Source organism: Gymnoscopelus braueri, assembly GCF_963280865.1.
Source record: "Gymnoscopelus braueri genome assembly, chromosome: 17".
Taxonomy (NCBI): Eukaryota; Metazoa; Chordata; class Actinopteri; order Myctophiformes; family Myctophidae; genus Gymnoscopelus; species Gymnoscopelus braueri.
The window spans coordinates 13,688,091-13,709,926 of record NC_137617.1 but is presented as its reverse complement, the minus strand read 5'-3'; the positions used below and the strand labels follow the sequence as shown (position 1 = coordinate 13,709,926).

General features: G+C 44.7%; 1 protein-coding gene across 12 annotated transcripts in view; it reads left to right on the top strand.

Annotated features, from left to right (window-relative positions):
- tcf7l2 (transcription factor 7 like 2) overlaps positions 1-21,836 on the top strand; it is a 109,194-nt gene that overhangs the window by 31,995 nt on the left and 55,363 nt on the right. For 6 of the 12 annotated variants that reach the window (XM_080455517.1, XM_080455518.1, XM_080455516.1 and 3 more), the window contains exons 4-5: positions 4,773-4,874; positions 12,696-12,755. In XM_080455517.1, the coding sequence (XP_080311643.1) occupies positions 4,773-4,874; positions 12,696-12,755 (162 nt within the window). The remainder of the gene's footprint in view (positions 1-4,772; positions 4,875-12,695; positions 12,756-21,836) is intronic. The other 6 variants (XM_080455522.1, XM_080455512.1, XM_080455521.1 and 3 more) reach the window with 1 other exon arrangement.

Genomic DNA, 21,836 nt, shown 5'->3' with positions numbered 1-21,836 from the left:
GAAAATCCTGTATGGAATGACTGTCCCGTCACTCCCTCATACTCCAGGCTCCGCTGCAGTTGTGTCTGAATATCTTTTTTCTCTCGCACATTCACATTTTGCGTACAGTGCGTCCAACTCGGACAATCGTCGGGCTGTGCAAAAGAAGCCTTCAATTGGGCAGGAATTTTCCCATGACTGGGGGGGATATCTGAATTTGAACCCCACCACCTCCTAACCCAGCGGTGGCCTGTCCGCTGGCATGGATGGATGGCGTGTTGAATTACCTCATAGATGACAGCAGCAGCCCCGTCACTCTGTAACCCCCCCTCTCTCCACAAATACTCACCGTCATAGCAATTAATACCCTATGTGGGGGGTCCATAAAAAAAACAACACTGGTGCTTTTACGACCTCTTCTTTTTTTTTTCCCCACTTTCAGGACGTGCAAACAAGCGTAAACAAAGCCAGGTTTTTTTTTCTGGTGTGTGTGTGTCTTTTTTCGCAGTAAAGGCCTTGTGGCAGTCGTAAATGAGTGGTGCTAGTGTGGAGAAGGGCCGGGGAGCGAGTCAATAACTCCCTCCAGCCTGCGCTGCTTGTGGGCACCCCGTTGTGAACTCTCCGCTAATTACCACTGATTTAGACCCGTCTCAGGAAGATACGCACGCGCACACAGACACGTTATACGCACGCACGCACGCACGCATGCACGCACGCACGCACGCACGCACGCACGCACGCACGCACGCACGCACACACACCAAACTAGGGCTTGGCAAGTAACCACAAAAATATATTGAAACCGGTGTTTAGAACCAATAGCTGACTTAATCTTGCTCATGTACCGTAGGTTAATCGAATAATGGAGAAGCATGAATATTCTTTAATAAATAAATCGATTTAAGCCTAGTCTGATTAACCAATTAACCCTGTATTATACTTCGTCGTACAATTGTGGTGTACAAAAATATTATTTTTATATGATCGTTTATTAATCGCATTCGGGGCAAAAGTTTAACAGGTCCATTTGGTTCCATTTGTACACTCTCTGAGTTAAATGAACATTGATTCTACAATATAAATTAGGGTCCCATTGATAGAAATGTCATTAAATGGGGGTCCGTAGCCCTAATGCATGTCAAACTTGGAGTCCTTGAAATTAAAATGGTTGAACATCACTGCTAGAACCGTAAAAATCTTCTCTTATGGGGGTCCCTCCCTGGTATATCTTTTCAAATGGGGGTCCGCAGGCTAATAAGTGTCAATTTGGGGGTCCTTGACATGAAAAGGGTTGAAAACCACTGATTTAGACCCATCTGGGTTTGGTTTTTGGTGGGGGTACTTGAATCTTTTCCCAGTTGTTTTATATCCCAGTTGCATCAGAGAGGCCAGGTTCCCAAGGCCAGGTTGACTCGTCGGAACCTTCCTTTGCAGGGGGTCCGCTTTGCTATAGAGCAGCATAATAAAGGAGGAGCCTTTCTCATGTGGAGTTTACACCACATACATTTTTCATGCCTCGGCCTTTGGGCTACCGAGTGCCAGCTCCTGTGGTGGTCCCAAGATTTACAAATAGACAACGTGGTGGAAAGTAACTAAGTACACTTCAGCACAATTTCAGGGTACCTTTTGCTTTAATTGAGTATTTCCATTTCTTGATTACTTTATGCCTCTATTCCACTGCATCTCACAGGCGAATATTGTAGTTGTATTTGAACAACTTACATTGTAGCTACTAGTTTCTTTGCATATTTAGATTATCATTACAAAACAAACTTAAACCATTTCAACCCTATTTTATACTTTGGCTATTAAAAAATTGCCGATCTACAAGCTCACAACGCGTTGCTGTGCAACGCTTGGTGAGCTTCTATAGACACGTTGTGAGCTTGGAGGGTAATTTCGGCAGATTTTGACAAATTGTGAAATTCTGTATGATGAGTACTTTTACTCTCTGTTCAAGTATATTTTGATGCCAATACTTTTGTACTTTTAGAATACAGGACTTTGACCTGTAACAGAGTGTTTCTACATTGTGGTAAAAAATCCGAGTATTTCTTCCACCACTGCCCGCAACCCCTCTTGTGTGTTGAGCACTGATAGCGTTTCCTCCCGTGTGTTTGTTCCTCCCGCACCTCTCCTCCAGTCTCTCAATGAGCAGTATTTAACTTCCTTTCGCTTATTTTTTACCGACTTCCTGTCCACAGTCTCAAAATAGGTTTGCCAATGCGGCCACAAGTTTGACTTTGCATGCAAATATAGATGAACTTATTTGACAAGACGGTCAGAGCTATGTGATTAATAGTGAACTACAGTGAGCAGTTTTCCAAAGGTCTCTCATCCTACTGTGCGTGCGTGCGCTCGCGCGCGCGTGTGTGTGTTCTATTTCCTTTCCTTGCAATGAGGACAATTTCAGGCCCTCGACCTCTCGGTAACCTAGCTAATGCCACGAGCCTCACAGAGCTCAAAGAGCGGCTGTGACCTCTCTATGCCTTCAAACTAGGTGGCCGTGACATTGATAAGCGGAACGCTGCCACCGAAGGCTCACTGGGCTGAGAATTAAGTCTGAGCATTTAGCCCTAGCCAAAAGGGCAGCAACAACAACTTGTATATTTAAAGACATTGGTCAACCTTTTTTTTCTTTTTTTCTTTTTTTAGCTCTGGCCACTAGCATATTTGGAACAATCCTCAAGGTCTACCTCACCCCATTTATTATGTACAGTAAGAAGGCATAACACATTCATTTCTTATTTTTTCTTTTACGTTACTTATCTTAGCCGGATTTATACTGCCTGAGTCAGCCTGACGTTGTCACGCACCGAAAATAGCCGATCTACAAGCTCACAACGCGTCAGGCTGCAGTGCGTTGTGAGAATGTTGTAGTAGTAGTAGTAGTAGGCACATGTACTGAAATATCTCAAGCCCTTAAGAAATCATTATTTCATTTCAAGCTTTTTCACAACAACACACCTATTAGTCCATCCTAGTGATCTTGAAAGTGAAGAGAACTACTGATTTTAGAAGGCATTTGTAGAATCGGCCTTAGGTCTTATGGGTTAAACATTTTTGGGACAATTCATATTTTTCAAAACTTAAAACGTTTTCCCATGGACCACCTGTATTTATGGACCAGTGCTTTAGACAATGGCATATAACCTCATCGTTCCAGGATGTCTGTCTATACAGGAAGAGGGATTCGCGCCACATTTAGATGTGATCGCCTCAAGTCTCGGGCCTGGCTACCTTCTCTGTCATGACCTAGCCCCCTTTTACGGGTCCATTTTGACCCTCCAGAGTTACGTTAACACCCCAGACTTGACTGACTGTGTATGCATATGTATGAAGATGAGACTGACTCCTGTGCAAAGGAATGTGCTTTAATCGCTTTTTTGGTAGAGCAATCCACATAGTACATGTCATCAGCGCTCCACCCAGCTTAAAACACACACAGATGTTTCTCATGACCACTGTGTCTGCCTATCCGTTTCTGTCTGCGTGTGTGTGTGTGTGTGTGGGGGGATGTGTGTGTGTGTGTGTGTGTGTGTGTGTGTGTGTGTGTGTGTGTGTGTGTGAGCAAAGCTGTGCGATAAAGGCCAAGTCAATCATTTATGGGAGCAGTCAGTAGGTTGAGTCACAGAGCAGTGTTGAGATTCCACAGTTCAACGTTTTTTTTATGAGCTCTCAGGCTGCCACCAATAAAAGTCACTTACCCTACAACATTCACATTTAATGGCATTAGGTCATCTTAAAACACGTAGGCAGTGTACAGTAGTGCATCAGGCTTTCAAGCATTGTCAATCATGTCACGGACCCCCAAATTGCCTTTGATTAGTCCATAGACCCCCGTTTCAAATTAATCTGTCATATAGACCCGGAACAGATGTTTTAGTTTAAAGTAAATGCAGTTATCTAAATGTCACAATTGGACATGAAAAATACTGTAGATTCATAGTGGTGACATATCATTAGAATGGTCACTCAAATATATTTTTTTGTGTTTATCGACATTGACATACTCCTTATTTGGCTGGGGACATACCCTGGGACCCCTGGAAAGGGACACCTGGGGGTCCCCGGACCCCACTTTGAAAACCACTGCAGTATTGTGTAGCGTTTCATCCCCTTCCCGCACTCGACCCACACCGCCACCACACTCCCAAAAGAGTCACCTGACATTTGAAACTGTCCTGACTCTTGAACCAGACATCAACTGACTTGAGTGCTAGCATCTTCATGTTCCCCACTCACGTTGCTTTACACGCTAGTACTGTGCTGTATGTGTGCCTTGGTCATTTTGTTCTTATGTTTTTGTTACTTAGGCTTGTTTTTTAGTTGACCACGATGTTCATTGTTTAGTTATTAGTTATTGATATAGTTGTGTACAATGTACAGATTATTATTTGAATAGCAATTGTTTAGACTGATGCTAGGTTCTTGTGTTACTCGTGAGGCACTACACTGTGTCTCTGCATTTGATGTGTGTGTTTACCTTGCTTATTATTGTAAGTCGCTCTGGTTAAGAGTGTCTGCTAAATGCCTAAATTGTAAATTAATGCAGGACGCTGTGCACCCAGGTGCATGCCGCCAAGCCAATCATACTCCATGTGCCATTCTTTAGAATGTCTGTCTGTCCGTTCCATGTTTTTGAGTTTTCCAACCCTCATTTGCAGTATGCCAGAATGTCAACACAGCACACACGTTTTGTCTTCGTTTTTTGCTTTCTGCATTGTTAACATGTTTTGTTTCTTTCTTTCTTTCTTCCCCTTCCATTGTGTTTGTTTTTTTCTACCATTCAGTACCTACAGATGAAATGGCCCCTGCTAGATGTTCAAGGAGGAGGTCTCCAAAGTAGACAAGCACTTAAAGATGCCAGGTCCCCGTCACCGGCCCACATTGTTGTAAGTAAACCCTCCGATCTCCGGTCCTTACTCTTCACCTTTCCCCCCCTCCCCCCCCCCGCTCTCTCCTTCCTTCATTCACGGCAGAAAGACCAAGCTTCATTTCTGCCTTCCTATCAAAAAATAAACAAACCCTATGGCTATAGTTCTAACCTCATTCCCCTGTGAAGCCTGGTGAATGGATGCCTTTGACTAACTTGAAAAGTACGTAGACTTTTTTTTTTTTGTCTTTTACCCCGAAATCACAGTGACTAACGCATGCAGTCAGTTTTTTGTTTTTGTTTTTTATTTTATTTTACCTAAGGGCCGTGGTAGACGAGCACATTTTGGCACTGGAAGTTTTATATTGATTGTTTTTGGCGATTCAGCACCAACAAGCTAAACAGGTGTGGTTAGTGAGCGTTCGGCACCGGAGAGGTGCTGTTAAGGCAGGTGAACCCAGGTTGTTGTTTGGTTCGGCCACGCTAGCATTAAGTCCAGAGAAAAAGACGGGCCCTGCCCAGCCCCGCTCCAAGCTGGATAATTATTTAGAACCAACCCCATATTGACAAGTTTGTTAAGAGCATGACCTCAAGGCCGGACCGCTAACATGCTGTCTTTGAGAGCAGCGTGGGAGTTGATTCAACAGTGTTTACCCTCCCATGCAAAGAGCTGCAGCAGCAGCTCTCTGGTAGCAGAGAGACTGGACAGCCATAGGGCCATAAAGAGTACATACTATATATATAGTATATATACGTAGCAGAGCATCCACCCCAGGCATGTCAATATCTGAGAGGCTAGGAGAGCTAGCATGTACAGTTGAACGTGAACTTGATCGTCGTGCCACGGGCATAAAGTTTTCCAAGAGGTCAGCGGAAAGGTCGCGCTGTGGAGAGGTGTGCGCATGTTGGTCACAGGGTTAGCCGAGGCTGGAAAATCAATGAGAGTGGGGAGGTAGTGGAGTTAGTAAGGTGACCGCCAAGGCCCCGGGCCATTATTGGCGAGGTTGTTAGTTGTTTTCTTTTTTGTTCAGAGTTGCTTGTTTGAGTGGAGAGTTCCCCAGTATAGAGTCACAGTGTTGATGTGATGTGTCCTGTGGTAGCAGTCCAATGCTGGAGATGGTAGCTGTATGTACGTGACCTTATTGTACACATACCACTGTATAGAAGACGGCAGACGGTAGTCATTTGAACGCTTGAATCTTGCAACTGTAATTTTTACTCTTTGGGGCTTTTGCCCATTCGCATTTAAGCACAGCCTAAAATAGCAGGAGTTGACAAAGCTGTTTATTTGAAATAGAAATCCTGTCAAAAGTTGGTGTTTCAAGACAAAGAGCTGCTGGTGACAGTGTACTTCTGAACAGAAATGAGCCCAGCTCTGGTCCGTCTGCGATGCCAACGTTATTTTTATACCTCTGAGTTCAGGGGGCCCCTTCTTACTTGGTTATTTTAAGACTAGCGCTGAGGAGGAGGAGGGGAGGGAAGGAGGAAAAAAAAAAGTCCCATCTCTCCTCTGGTATTATTGAGATGGTCGTAGGCAGGCAGCGCAGGCTGCAGGTAAATAGTTGACGTTTTTCATCCTGCTATGACTCAACGTTGGCTGTAAATACTCTTGCACTTCACGTCCTGTCTTAACTAGCTGCTTTTTAAAGGGTGGTTTCGTGACACCGGCACAAAGCGCAGCGGTTGCAGTTCAAGTAGCACCTCGCCTTCCCAGCGCATTATTGTCTCTGTGGGCTTTTGTAATACGTCTTATGATAACGGTTTTGTTTGTTTATTTATGTATTTGGATTGATCGGCGCGACCTGTGATCCGTTTGATCCGGGAACGCGGCTAGCGAGATCAGAGGCGCTGTTGCCTCCACGCGCGACTGTTAATGCCGGCGATCAAATTGAACGTGATATGTGGCTTGTGTTGCCGGCGCCGTTCCCCCCCGCCCCCCCAGCTCTGCCATACCCTCCACCTTTGACTGAGGGAGTCAGTTTGATGGAATGTTTCCCTGGTTTGCATCATGCTGGTTAGCTGAACGGGTCGACGAGACAGATTACGACGGGCACGGCAGGCCCTCGCGTTGCCACTCAAATCAGGCCGAGCTTTTTCTTTTCCTCCGAGGTGACCCCGCCTACGTGTGAGCCTCTTATCAAATAAATTGGACCGTAAACGGTAGTTTCGTTTCGGCTCCCAAAACAAGAAGGAACGCAGAGGCAGCTACCTTGACCCCACCGCACCCTGAGTGGCGCGTCAGTCCGCACCACAAGCGATAAGGCCCCGGTCGGCAGGGCCCACTAGATAAGGACAATGATCCGAAGTTCAAGTGACCCTCTAAACGGGCCGGGCAACAATAGGACGATCAAGAGATATACAGCCAGGAGGCAGCTGCAGCCAGATAGGTATTAAAAGAGGAGTCTGCAGTTTGGACGGACACAGGGGCAGACGGCTCGCAGTTCTGTTGAAGGTGGACCTCCGCGGGGTCACATGAGTAAAAGAGGAAGTGACCTCGTGATGCTCTTTCTCGGGGCATGTCCACCCCGCAGCCCCCGACGGGGGGCCGTGACAGGCCTTTTGAAGAGCAATACCACCCCGTGGGCAGTCTGAAAAAAACCCCACCACTGCTGAACTTTTATGCCATTGGTTTAAGATTATTCATTATTTATGAACCTATTGATGTGTAGTTTTTTGAGAGAGAGAGAGAGAGAGACCCAGGGAGAAAATATAATCTATATATTTTTTTATCGTCTTTTGTTTCATGCCTCGCCCCAGCCTCAGTGAAGCACCATAAATCGTTGCAGGTTTCGTCAACTCGGAGCTCGTCACTTCAACTGGACACCATTGACTCGAATATCATGTTTGGTAGTGGGGATGTTGCTCGGAGCTGCTGCAAAAGGGGAGTTTTACACACATCTGTGACAGATTTGAGAAGGGTTATGGGATTGTGTGTGTGTGTGTGTGTGTGTGCAAAACTAGTCACTCCCACACTGCTGACAGAGATCATCGCTGTGGGCCAGTAACTTCAGATGGTGTCTGTTAGTCCCTGTTATTGTCGCAGCGTTGGGTAAATGTACTCCGTCACGTCGCTTGTGTTGCTAGCGTTAATAATGGTGCATGGCAGTGCATCTTTTCATCAACTGTCACCAGCCGCATTACAATACAACGCTGGTCCCAGCAGGAGTCGAGGAGGGCTTTGTTGGGAACGCTATGACATCATTGAGCTGAAACACATTAAACTATATTAGCTTACAGTCATTTGACAGCCGTTTTCTTTTTTTTTTCTTTTTTTACCTAATAGATTATAATATTATGTACACAGTATAATCCATTTGTAATTCTTTGGAGTTTACAAAATGTGCAAACGGACTCATAAGGGTCCATTTGGTTACATTTGTAAACTCTCAGAGTTAAATTAAACACTTGAGGATTTTACCATGTAGTGTTGCAAGTCTAAGATTTAGCAAAATCACCACCATGCTGGGAACTGGGGCAGAAACATGCACATGTCGGAGAGCATAACGTACACACACCCACATTCACGTGAACGCACACGCACACACACACAACACACACACACACACACACACACACACAGAGTGAGACACAGTAGGGAAATGGTTAACACTCCAGCCTTCCCCTCCTGTCAGTGAAAGCCAACAAAACAATGGAGACATTGTCCGAGCAGAGCAAGACTCTGAGACTGTGTGTGTGCGCGTGTGTGTGTGTGTGTGTGTGTGTGTGTGTGTGTGTGTGTGTGTGTGTGTGTGTGTGTGTGTGTGTGTGTGTGTGTGTGTGTGTGTGTGTGTGTGTGTGTGTGTGTGTGTGTGTGTGTGTGTGTGTGTGTGTGTGTGTGTGTGTGTGTCAGTCAGAGGTAGTGAAGCTTTGGTGCAGGCAGACAGACAGAGGGAGGACGCTTGCTTCCAAGTGTATGGTAATTAACGTGGAGGAAGTGATGGAATCTGGACAGTTTTTTTTTTATGGCAAGAGAGACCTCCCACCTGAGCCCCCCAACACAGCCCCAACCCCCACCCCCATTCAGCCACACTTGTTCCTCTAAAGAAACACTCTGGAAAGAGAGCAACTGAAAAGAAGTGACGTGTTTTCAATATTCTAAATGAAAAGAACCAGTGGTGGTGCGTTTTAGCCCCCGAGGGGTCGCGCTACAATGACTCTGCGGATTCCCACAATGGGGCAGGGGACCGACTGGCCGAGTGGAGGCTCGCTCTGCGTTGAGAAAAGAGAGAGAGAGAGAGAGGTCCGGGATCACGTTAATTCTCATTGGCCACCTCTGTGTCCATTTAGAGGAACTGGGGGATGAAAGGGGGGACTTCCTGTGCTTGTGAAAGGGCCGTGCACCTGGGCTGTGCAGAGGGGACAATGAACCCAGCGCTCTGGGGAGGACATCACCTCCGATGCTGTTAACGAGCAGTCACTACCCCGAGGTTTTACCCCCACAAAGCCTCCCTCTCTCTCACTTTCACTTAAGACACCCTCTTTCCGTATCTTCAGCCATCTCTCCCATCAAGTTCTCTCTCTCACTCCCTCGACGTCTTTGCCGTCTTTCTCTCTCCGCACCTTATCTCTCCCATCCCATCACGGCTTTTCTGCCGGCGCTGAAAGTCGATCTCCCGGACTCTTCTAGCAGACCCCCCTCCACCACCACTACCCCCCCCCCCCACCACCCTTCCATTTAGTTCCTGGAGAGTGTGGTGAAATGTGGTTTATCACACAGCCCTAACCTCACTCACATAGAGCCCTGTTTGTGCCGGTGAGGCCACAGCCAGCCGAAGCCTGTCTTTCTCTGAGAGAGAGAGAGAGAGAAAGAGATAGACAAAGCGCTGGCTTGGGGAGTCGCGCTGACATCACCGCCGCCGTGCCTCGGGCCAAAACCCGTGGCCGTCGAGACGCGGTCTCAGTGTTAGGAGCTGTGACAACACACAATGAGAGCGCCTCGGACGGCCATTGTCTCAGTCCAGCAGCCGTTTGTTTCAACAGACGACTCTGATCAGCGTTTTGGCTGGCTGGCTGACTCTGCAACAATAACGCAGCATGTATGTGAAATGTCTCAATGTGTTTGTTTTTGGACGTGAAAGAATAGAAGAATACCTCGGTATCTTGTCCTCCACCAAGAGGACACGTGTCTGTGTTAGCTCTTAGGTGTACTTAGAAATACTCATTAACCCTATATACTTAGTTGACCGGGCTCCCCCAGGGCTCTATACTCGATCCTCTTGTATTTCCCTCTACTCCAAACCTCTTAGCCAAAAATAGCCAATCTACAAGCTCGCAATGCGAGGCCTTGTGAGCTTTTAGACTGGCTATGTTCGCCCCAAGGTTAAAGGTTCAAGAAGAATAGGAATGCTAGGGTTGGTTAGTGTTACCTTAACCAAGGATACCGACAGCAGAACGAACATAATGAATGACTAAGAATACATGTGGGTTTGATGTAAAAATATAAAAAAAGGCTTAGAGTTCCAACAACTTGTTTTTCAAGTAGCTTTAGAACGGATGCATTTTCACATAACGTGACCCTACATTCCCCTCTAATGTCAGTGGAGGAATTAAAACGACCTTTATAAAGGTAAACTGCGAAACTAAGGGCTCACATCAACACATTCGCTGACTGCTAAGCAGTCAGTGAATTGATGAAGAGGTTCCCCAAGGAGCCACTCCATAGCACACACCATCATCTGACTGAGTGTTAAAGAAGTGAATAGCAGCTTTTATCGTGTGTGTGTTTGTGTGTGTGTGTGTGTGTGTGTGTGTGTGTGTGTGAGTGAATAGCTGTAGGGACATTGTCCTCTGTTTTCTTCTTCTCCTTGCCATGGTATTTGGCCATTATATAACCCCTCTTGAACTTAGGCAACCCCTCAGAATGTGTGACTGTATGTTGGACGTGCTGTTTGACAGGGATTGGATACTGTACGTGTGTGTTAGTGTGTGTGTGTGTGTGTGCAGGCGTGCGTGTACGTCTGTATAACCAACAACCACAGCCTTTCGCTGTTATGAAAAGTATGAAGTTATGAAAAGGGAGTACAGCAGTCGGCCCCCAGGGTCAAGCACAAGTACAAATATGACCTAGTGACTTTTTTTTGCGCAGAGAAAGAAAGCCGCACAATAGCTTTGAATGGGAGTGAACCGTAGGTAGTGGAAACCCTCAATGGAGCCTCGTGCAAAACCCAAGGCCCTGTGGCTTTTGTGTGCGTGTGTCTTGTGTGACTGGGCTGCGTCTAGCGTGAAGCAACACGTGAATTCTTTATCTGTCTATCCACATTTGTTTTTATTTCTCTCTCTCTCCTTCCTCATTCCCTTCTTCATCCCCCTAATTTCCTGATGTCTTTTTCATGAGTGACGTGCAATGTGAGGTAGCTCTTAAGGGCACGAGATAAGAGATCCCCCCCCACCCTTACACACTCTAAATCTCACCACCTTTGGTGACACAATTTGAACAGCTAGCACACAGCAAAGTCCAGAGTGTTAATTTAACTCGCAAGGTCCATTCTTTGTACACTTTCAGGCTAAATTCACACTCCAGATTTAGCTGCATGAGACCAGGTAAGACAGTGTTAACGACTAAAGAGGTTTTTGAAGAGAACAGAGTTTGTATATCTGCTATTTTGGCTGTTTGTGAAAATCTTTGAAAATTGTTCATTAATTAATGTACTTATTTATTTTTCTTAAATAGCAAAAATGGCAGATGTTCAAGCATTTTCTCTGATGGAATTCATTATCCGTCAGCTACCATAGTCGACCACTCCAGGGTCCGAGACAGCCAGTACTAGTCTCTTACTTTCACCCTAAAGCTCCATGTAAGAAGTGTACATCGTTGATCATATCTATAAAACCAAGATTACCTTCTCAACAAATGACGTGGCCCGTCTGCAAAACATCAATGTTGAGAAGGGGAAAAAACAAAATGTTGAATTACCAGTGGGTGGAGGGAGGGATTAGCAGGGCAGCTAATGTTGTAGTTTGACTGCTCATGAGCTGTGTGGGTGGGTGTGTGTGTGTGTGTGTGTGTGTATATGTATGCGTGCGTGGGTGTGTGTGCGCTAACAAGTGAAAGAAATGTCCTACCAAAGTGTAATACGGCTTTAACAACCAGCCAACACGTACAGCAGTCATGTAAGCAGCACTGAGCTGGTGCTCTGCTATTCTGTGTGTGTGTGTGTGTATGTGTGTGTGAAAAGTGTGTGGTAATAGGGGCCGAGCACGCACCCTGGAGAAAGCTGAGCCAGCAGAGAGGAAGTGGTAGGGTAAATAAATGAAAAGGCACGGGGGGATGCATTATTTCTACTGAGAACACGCTGCTTTTGCATAAAAATCTGGTAGCCTAGGATTTTGTGTGTGTGTCTGTCTGTGTCCGTATGAGAGAGCGAGCGAGGGACTCTGTGTGTGTGTGTGTGTGTGTGTGTGTACTTGTATTACTATGTTTGTGGGGGCCAAATATCCAGTATAGTAGAATTTGATAAACTATCGTCGGGAGGATCATTTCCTGGTTGTTTAATGGTTAAAAATGTTTTTTAGAGTTATTAGGAAAAGATTCAGGTTAGGGGTAGGGGTTAGAGTTATGTCTGACATAGTTGCGCAGCAGTGTCATGCACCGGAAAATAACTGATCTACAAGCCCAGCTATAGATGTGTCTTTATAGATTTGCAAATTCTTTTAGGTATTGCGGTTCTAAAATGTTGATATCCTCACAAGTATAGTAATACAAACATGTGTGTGTGTGTGTGTGTGTGTGTGTGTGTGTGTGTGTGTGTGTGTGTGTGTGTGTGTGTGTGAGGGAGGGAGAGATGGAGATGGAGAGCTGATATAATTGTGTGACATGGGAACATCCATCTTTGCCTTACAGGGGCCCTTCTGCTGGGAATTCCCCGGACAGTCAGAACTGAACCTTCACCAATTTCAGTTGGTGAGAGACCTTTGAATTCCAAAAATATCTTGTTAGATTTTGTTTTGGTTTATGCCACAAACAAATGAAAAAAATAATAATAAATAGAAATAACTTTGAATTGATGATTATGATGATGATGGATATGATGATTTTAAAAACAGAACAAAAATAACAAATTTTTAACAAATTAAACCTAAATCATAGTGATGATGATGATGATGATGCTAATCATGCTGTGTAATGCTTTGTGCTAATTAAGTGCTACTGCTTTGTTGCTACTGTTTGTTGTATCTATGCCAATTAATTAAGCAATGCCGATTTCTTGACTTATTCCTGTAGGCTCCTAGATGGAGCATAGGGGCATAATCACACCCTGCCATCAGACTCTGTTTTGGGCAGTTTTCTTCAGCTGGGCCCACGATTAACCACTAGAACATTTTTGAGGAAAAGAATAAATAAAATGTGAACTTTCCAAAAATAGCAGATCTGCAATCTCACACGGCGTTGACTCGTGGCCTGTTGTGAGCTTGTAGTTTTTTTATTTAAGTAATTGAGACATTTTGGTTAAGTGGTATGTTTCTGTTCAGGCTGGGGTGGGGGGGGGGTGTATGGGATGATTAAACCTCATTCATACTTAACCAAGAATCAATCACAACAAATCTAGCATGCTCACACACACACACACACACACACACACACACACACACACACACACACACACACACACACACACACACACACATTCTCACACAGCTTCCATGTACAACCGTGGCTCGTACCTGTTTTTGTCAATGCACTGACTTAGCAGAGCGTGCTGGGTGGTTCTGTGGTGAGAGGTGACAAGGTCATTGTCAGGAAGGTGATAGCGGTGACATCTGTGACATGGGGCCACCACAGACTGCTGCATCACTCACATCATCACGCCGCTGTGTGTGAACCCGCCCCCGAATGATAATTTCCCCATCCACAAAAGGCCGATGTCAGTGTTTGTATAAGGTATTGATGACGCCGTCCCAGTGGTATTCTATTTTGGCGCTGGAAGCCATTGTCACAGCACTGGTGAACTGAAGATGGCATGCTTGGGTATTAATTGTGAATTGGCCTCTGCCATCCGGTGTGGAGGGGTTGGAGAATCTCTGCCGCTTGTCTTTTTGTATACTTCTGTTTAGCAGCTGTTTTTGAAGAGGGCTCTCTTTATTAGCATCTGGGCTTGAATCGAAGCCAGCAAGATGTTTGTGTGTGTGTGTGTGTGTGTGTGTGTGTGTGTGTGTGTGTGTGTGTGTGTGTGTGTGTGTGTGTGTGTGTGTGTGTGTGTGTGTGTGTGTGTGTGTGTGTGTGTGTGTGTGTGTGTGTGTGTGTGTGTGTGTGTGTGTGTGTGTGTGTGTGTGTGTGTGTGTGTGTGTGTATACGGTACATGTGTATGCTGTAACATATGTGTTTGTATAAATGCACACCAAATATGGTGAGTGCAACTATGTGATGATAATGCACACTGATAATACACATTAGCTGGAGAGTGTTTTCAGAGATTAATGAATTTATTTGGTGATAAAACAGATGAACATTATAAGATAAAGAAAAACTAAACTTGTTTCTCCTCTCTCTCTCTCTCTCTCTCTCGGTATATAGACAGTCTCTCTCTTTCTCTCTGATCTAACTATCAAATGATCTATCTCTCTCTCTCTCTAGAGAGTCTCTCTCTCTCTCGCTCGCTCTGTCTCTCTGAGTTATTAGAGCTTCAATTCAAGGGCCAGGAGAAGTCGGGGCCTCCCGTTGCTTTGCCGTTGTCCTGCACTTTCCTCTGTCACCGTGAATCTCTCGTCTTTATAGGAACAGAGGATGTGAATGACTAGAAGGGAGCTGAATGCTGGAGTCAGCTTTTATCGACGCGCAGAGGGATTGTGTATAGCGCTCTGCCACCTGTTTAAACGCTAAGAAGCTGGCAAGAAGCTACCACGATCGAGCACGGAGGAGAACTTGCTTTTTCTGAGGCATCGATATAGCTCTGTGAAATGCTTACTTGAAATGTTTTGCCGGTTCAAACGCTGGTTGAGTTCTGCGTACCTGGTAGGAACCGTGTCGCTGATGAATAACTTGAGGGCCCTTGGATAGAGAGACTGATATTCAGAGAACAATTCGGAACAAACGGCTATTACTGCAGTGGCTCTCAAAGTGCGGCCTGGGGAACCCCAGGGGTCCTTGTAGGCTTGTAGGGGGGTCCAAGGGGGTCCCCAGCTAAATGAGTTACTATAGCATCGAAATCCGCCTTTACTCATCGGCAGTTTGAAAATAGCCAATCTACAAGCTCACAATGCGTCACGGTGCTTTTTGAGCTTGTAGATCTGCTATTTATTTTAATCTTGAAAAATTTGGAATATTTAAAAAAGTTCGAGAACCACTCACTGCATTAAAGTGATCGTGAGCCAAGTTATACCGGAGGGAAAATGTGTTTTCTCTCCCTGCTTCAAACTTCCTCCACGCCCCCTTTCGTCTTGTACAAGCCGCTTGTGCTAGAACTTGTTTGGCGAGGTTGTCCAGGATCTGCGTTGGGTGTGCCCGTCTGTCTGTCTGTGTGTGTGTGTGTGTGCGTGCGTGTGTGTGTCAGTGCGTCTCACAAACACGCCTTTGTCTACCCTGTACGGTACGTAGCTCTGTTGTTGTTGTTGGCTGTCTGGCAGGCTTGCGCTCCGTTCAAGGTGCGACCAGGTCGCAGTCCTCCCCAAGGCCAAGAGTTTGACTGACAGCTCCATCAGAGAGAGGCGGGCCAAGTCAAGTTTTGAGATACGCGACGGCACGCCCCTGAAATCAACACGGACAAACCAGCCGGCGGGTGTATGTGTTTTGGAAACGGGCACAGTGATATAAATACAAGGAGTATTGGTGTTTTGTAATGACTTTTTTAACTTGATTGCAATGTACTATCCTCAGTGATCCTGGTGTCCCTATTTTGTGCATGTCAATATAGGCAATCATTAAAGAAATAATAATCAAAATGTCTTCATTTATTTTACTTAAGAAAATAGCTGAACAAATCGATCGACAAGCTTGGAAAGATTTGTGATGCGGTGCATTGTGACCTGTGTAAATGAACACTCAGGGCTTTACAGTGTGTGAAGGATCAAGATCCATCACTAGACTTGGTTGGTAGACATTAGCCACTTGCCACCGGTTTGGACTCCATGGACACGGCAAGCTCTTTGAATTCATCCCCCCACCATCACCCCTACCCAGTGGTGGAAGAACAGTACTTAAAGGGATAGTTCACCCCCAAAATGACTTTTTTTTCTGTCTATTAGTCACCCCATGGACACTTGAATTCATGGATTTATTTTGTTTTTGTTGCATTCCTAAGCCAATAATTTGATGACTGTCAGCGGTTCCGGTAGGAGACACAAAGACTCTCTTTTGTGTCTCTTACCGGAACCGCTGCCTACCGGTCCGCTGGTCATCAAATTATTGGCTTAGGAATGCGATAAAAACTGAAAAGTATCCATGAATTAAAGTCTCCATGGGGTGACTAATCGATGGAATAAAAATATATATTTGGGTTGAACTATCCCTTTAAGTAAAAGTGCCCATTACGCAGAATGTCCCATTTCAAAATTTGTCAAAATCTTTCGAAAATAGCAGATCTACTATTTTAGAACTCCATGTACTATTTACAGCAATTTTCAAATTGAAGTATTAAATAGGGCTTAATTGGTCCAAGTACATTTTGTAATAACAATCTAAATCTACAAAGAAACTTGTAACAAAGGTTTTCAAATACTTAGTGTTGTAGAAAGTACAACATTTGCCTCTGAGATGTAGTGGAGTTGTATAAAATAGTTTTGCACTTAACCCATTCAATCTCTGTCATTTTAGATGTCTTTGGCTATTAAAAAATAGCAGATAAACTAGCAAATTTGTGCAGATCTTTGAATATATTAATCTTTTTAAGCGAACATTTGTAACTCAAATCTTTGCTTCTGGGGGTCCCTGGAACAAAATATTTTACAAATGTTCGCTTTAAAAATATATATATTCAAAGATTTGCATAACATTTCTACAACTTAAAAAAAAAATAGCAGATCTACAAGTTCATAGCACGGCACTCGGTGCCGTCCTATGAGCTTGTATATCTGCTATTTTTGAATAGCCAAAGAAATAAAAAAAATTACACTCATGCGTTCCCGGGTTAAGTGCAGTAGTTGGGTAAACGTACTTGGTTATCCCCCCCCCCCATCTACCACCAGAACCACCACCACCCCTGCTAGCGACAGCAGAGCCCTCCTCTCCTCTCCTCTCCTCCACGCTGCTGTATTAGCACCGGAGGCCGTTTCACAGCGAAACTTGTTTTGACAGAACTCCAGGTGTCTCATTGTTGGAGCTGGCACGGTTCAACAGAGTTACCAATTAGCACTGGGCTGAGGGCACAGGGAGGGAGGGGGAGGAGGATGGGAGGGGAGGGGAGGGACAAACAGGCTCTATGCACAGCAGCCATATTGGAAAGAAATTGGGCCTCTTCCTTACTTCCTTCACAGGTCTTACCAATTATACTAATTAAGGCTTAAAGTGGGGTCCAGGGACCCTCATGGTTCCTTGAGGGTGGTAAATGGACCATTATAGGTCTCTAACTATGAGTGTACGAATGGAACCAAATGGACCCGTAAGGGTTAATTTGGTTCCATTTGTAGTTATGGGGGTCCTTGAAATTAGAGGTTTGAGAATCACTATGCCACACTAAATGGAACAGAGCCTTCATTAGTATCATTAACACCTATGAAGGAAGTAAGGAAGAAGCCCAATTTCTTTCCAATATGGCTGCTGTGCATAGAGCCTATTGAAAAGGTGCAGGAGGGAGGATGGATGGATGTGGTGGAATGAGGTTTGAACAGTGCTGGAGGAAGTACTCCGATTTTGGACTTAAAAGTAGCAGTAGCACAGTGTAAAAAAATACTTTGTTAAAAGTAAAAGTCCTGCATTCAAAGTAATCTTACTTAATCAAAGTACAAAAGTATTTGGATAAAAAATAATATAATACAGTAGCAAAAGTAAAAAGACTTCAGAGATCTCAGAACCATTATATATCATGTTATTGGACTATAATTATTGCTAATTAACCACTTAAGCCCTATTTTGTACTTTGGCCATATGCAGAAGATTTAGATTTTATAATAATTGTATTAATAATTGATCATTTAAATCTGCTAAGTAACTAGTAACCAAAGCTCTCAAATAAAAAAAGCACAACATTTGCCACTGAGATGTTGTGGCGTACAGGTATAAAGTATCAGGAAATGGAAATACTGAAGTAAAGTAAAAAGAAACAAAAAAATACCTTGAAATTGCACTTATGTACAGTACTTTAGTAAATGTACTTTACACCACTGGGTTTGAGGGATAGGGGCTTGTGAGGGAGGGGCGTCCCCAGCCATAGTGAGGGAGTTAGAGCTAATAACTGTGTGACCTCCCCCCCCCGCCCCCATCAGCAGTAGCAGTTTGGGAAAGGGGGGCTGCGAGGGGTTTCAGCCGAAGCCACGAACCATTGAGAGGGAGGAGGCAGGACAAGGCACTAGGGCTGCAACTATCAACAATTTTCATGGCGATTATTGTATTGATTACTTTTCCTTTAATCCATTAAGACCGGTAAAGCATCTGTGTCATTTCAAATTTGAGCATTAAAAAGCATTATTTTATGCTTTGGCTATTAAAAAATAGCAGATCTACAAGATCATAGCGCGGCACTCGTGTATATTTGCTATTTTTTAATCGTCAAAGAAATCTAAAATGACACAAATGTTTTCCCGGTCTTAATGGATTATATTATCTAGAAGATTTTTTTATAAAATATTTAATTATTTTTTAATATGAATGAATTACAAATGAACAAATGAATTAATCATCTAAGCCCGATATTATACTTTGTTGCACAACAAAAATAAGGAAAATAGCTGATCTACAAGCTCACAGTGAGCTATTTTGGAATGTTTTTATATTTCAACCACAGTATAATGACATGCCCAAAACAGGGAATGATTATTAATTGTTTATTTTATAAAATTATCGTTTTTATAATCGAATAATCGATCAGGTACATTATCTGACTGTTGCACCCCTAAACTCCACTGTGTTGGACGACACGACTCATCATCGAGCTCCAGAAATAGCAGACCTACAAGCTCACAAGCTTGTAGATCTGCTATTTTTGGTGCAGGACACGCCACACAGTATAAATAAGGCATTACACCCCTTGTTTTCCCTGCATGCTCAGTTTTCCAGGAAGTTTTTAAGTGAACTTTTTAGAGTGGGTTGAAGTGATTTAGTGAGATAATGAAACCCTGGGTTCACCTGCCCAATAGCAGTCGTTGGCTCTGGAGTGTTATGGCTGTGCTTAGTTGCTATCTAAGTGTGTGTGTGTGTGTGCGTGCGTGCACATTAATCATACTGTACGCATGCTTGTTTAAGTGTGTGTGCGCTTGAACATGTGTTGCTCTTGAGCTCCATAAAATCATTGGCAGCATTTAGTGAAGAAAAGAAACATGACTAAAAGTTGCTATTCCCTCTAGATGTTTAGCTGTAAACGTTTCTAATACTAATTGTTGGTTTTGGCTGAAGAACAGACTCATGTCGAGGTCGAACTGAAGTGGACCCTACAAAACTCCAGCATTTCAAGGTCTTTGAATAGACAGCACAAAGCGAGGAGAATAATAGATGGAAATATTGGTTTTAATGAGTTGGAAATGTCTGTATTATGTAGATGGGTCTAGATCATATGCCCATACACATGGGGGAGCATTTCTTAATTATCACTTCATCATAGTGCTGTTAAGTTCAGTGCCAACAAATATGCTAAATGCCACATAACCTGCAGTCTTTCAGACATTCTATATTCTGATCTATTGTAAGGCTGGACGGTTCAAAGTCAAATTGTATCTTTAAGAGTTGAAGGATTTTGTGTATGACTAATGTATATATGTGCATGTGTGTGTGTGTGTGTGTGTGTGTCTGTCAAAAATCTAATAATTGTCTTGACAGATCCGAGTTTAACAGCTTGGAATAGGTACTGTATGGTGCAGTGACATCGGCACATCCCCAAATGCAACCTCCACTACCACTGTGATTGACAGACATACCTGTGCTGTATACAGCAGGGAGTGGAGTGCTGGGACCAGGCTAAAGATGATGCAGGGACCAGGCTAGAATGATGCAGGGACCAGGCTAAGATGATGCAGGGAGGTGTGTGTCGAGTGCAGCCCACATTCCCCAAAGAACAATTTATTGTTATGGCTGAACGCACTGTGACAGTCAAAGTCTGTGTGTGTGTGTGTGTGTTGGGCTGCAGTGGAATGCTGACTGCTTCCAGGGAGCACTTAAGCTGCCTTGAATTGGGTTTAGTGTTGTCTGGCCCATATAGCATGAGAGGGACTTGGTTTTTTTGGGGGGGACGGGGGCGTAGTTTAGTTGTCAACACTGGATATCTGCTTTCTGAATCAGTTTTCAATGCCCACCCCACTTCATATCGGCTAGGTGTAATTCTCCGATGTGTGTCAGGCCAAACCAAGCGAGACTAGCCTCCCCAATTTATTTGATTCGGTTCCTCTCAGCATCTTCCAGTGAAGACATCTCTGAACTCTTCTTAGATTAGTTTGCTGGTGGTTTTGATGTTTGTGTTGTTGCTGTTTTTGTTTTGTTTTTATACCTCTCCGCTCAGCGTGGCCGACAGCGTCTGAAGCTCCAGGATCTTCTTTTGTCTCGGTTTCCGGGGGGGGGGGGACTTTGACGCAGGACTTATTTTTCTTTACCTGCTCCACTTCTTTAAGTGCCTCCCCCCTCCGCCCCGACCCCCCCCCCCTCCCCCCAGCTCAATTTTTTTTTGAATAGTTGTGGAAAATATGGGACAGTTCGGCGGAGGCAGGCGATGCCTGCTCTCTCGCGCATACCTACGCAGGTGTGCACACGCCGCCTTGTTTATATTTCCCCCCCCCTGCCTCTCCCGAAGCTCACCTTTAATTGAGCGGCTTATTAGGATGCCATTCAAACCCGGTCACGGGAGTTGCATGGGCTTCATTCTTAGCTTTTCCACCGGGAGGAACTGGGGGGTGGGGTGGGGTGGGGGGGGAGCGTTGCCAACCAAAAAGGCTCTGACGAGGAACGTCGGTGTGTTTCTGTGGAATGTGGGCCATTTGTCACAGGAGAAGAGAAAAAAAAAACGTATCTTTGCCATCAGCGATATGCGCTCTCGAGACGCCAGAATTCTGGCCAGACATCCACGCTCGGAAAGCGTGTGGGGGGATGGTTTGTGGGGGGGGATGTGCGTAAACAGAACCTGTCACCAAAAGTTGGGGGAAGAATCCTTAGAGCAGCAGTTACTGTCAAGAAGCAGCTTCCATTTCATACATTATTAACATTACCTAAACGCATTATTTGTGTATTTATTCATTCATTTGTCTTGTTAACATCCTCTCAGAGTGAGATAAACAGTGCGGTCCGGACGCGCCGCGTGACAGTTGTGTGTGAGATTTGAATAAAAAGCCCCGGCGGCGGTGATTGGAGCGAGACGCGCCCGAGGTTTTTTTTTTTCCTCTTCTTCACGGACACCAGACAGGCTCATTAAGGGACAGTAAAGGCGACGATGTCGTATCGGCGCACGTTTTTACCGGCCTGGCTTTCCCTTTGAACAGCGTCGCCCTCTTATCTGCGACATGATCTGTTCCTCCATAACAAGGCACTCCCACTCTCGACGCTCGCGCGCACTGGCACGCACGCGCGTGTGCACACACACACACAAACAGACAGACAATCTCCTTTTTCACACGCGCACAAACATACACGTTCTTCACGCTTATTTACTTAGACAGAATAACTGTAAGCATGGGGCTCGTCCACTGAATTCTGGCAGCTTTTTGTTTGTATTTCTTTTCCGACGCTGTGAAAAAAAAAAAAAAAAAAAAACCCTAGCACTTCTATTCCATTTCGTCGCGTTTCTTATTTTTCTCTGCAGCGACATCAGGAGTGTAGATTTTAATTGGAACTTTTGGCACTGTCTCCATCTTGTGTTGGAATGGCAGACAAGTGAGTGGCCGGCGCGGCTGATTGGTGTGTAGTGAGCCGTGCCTA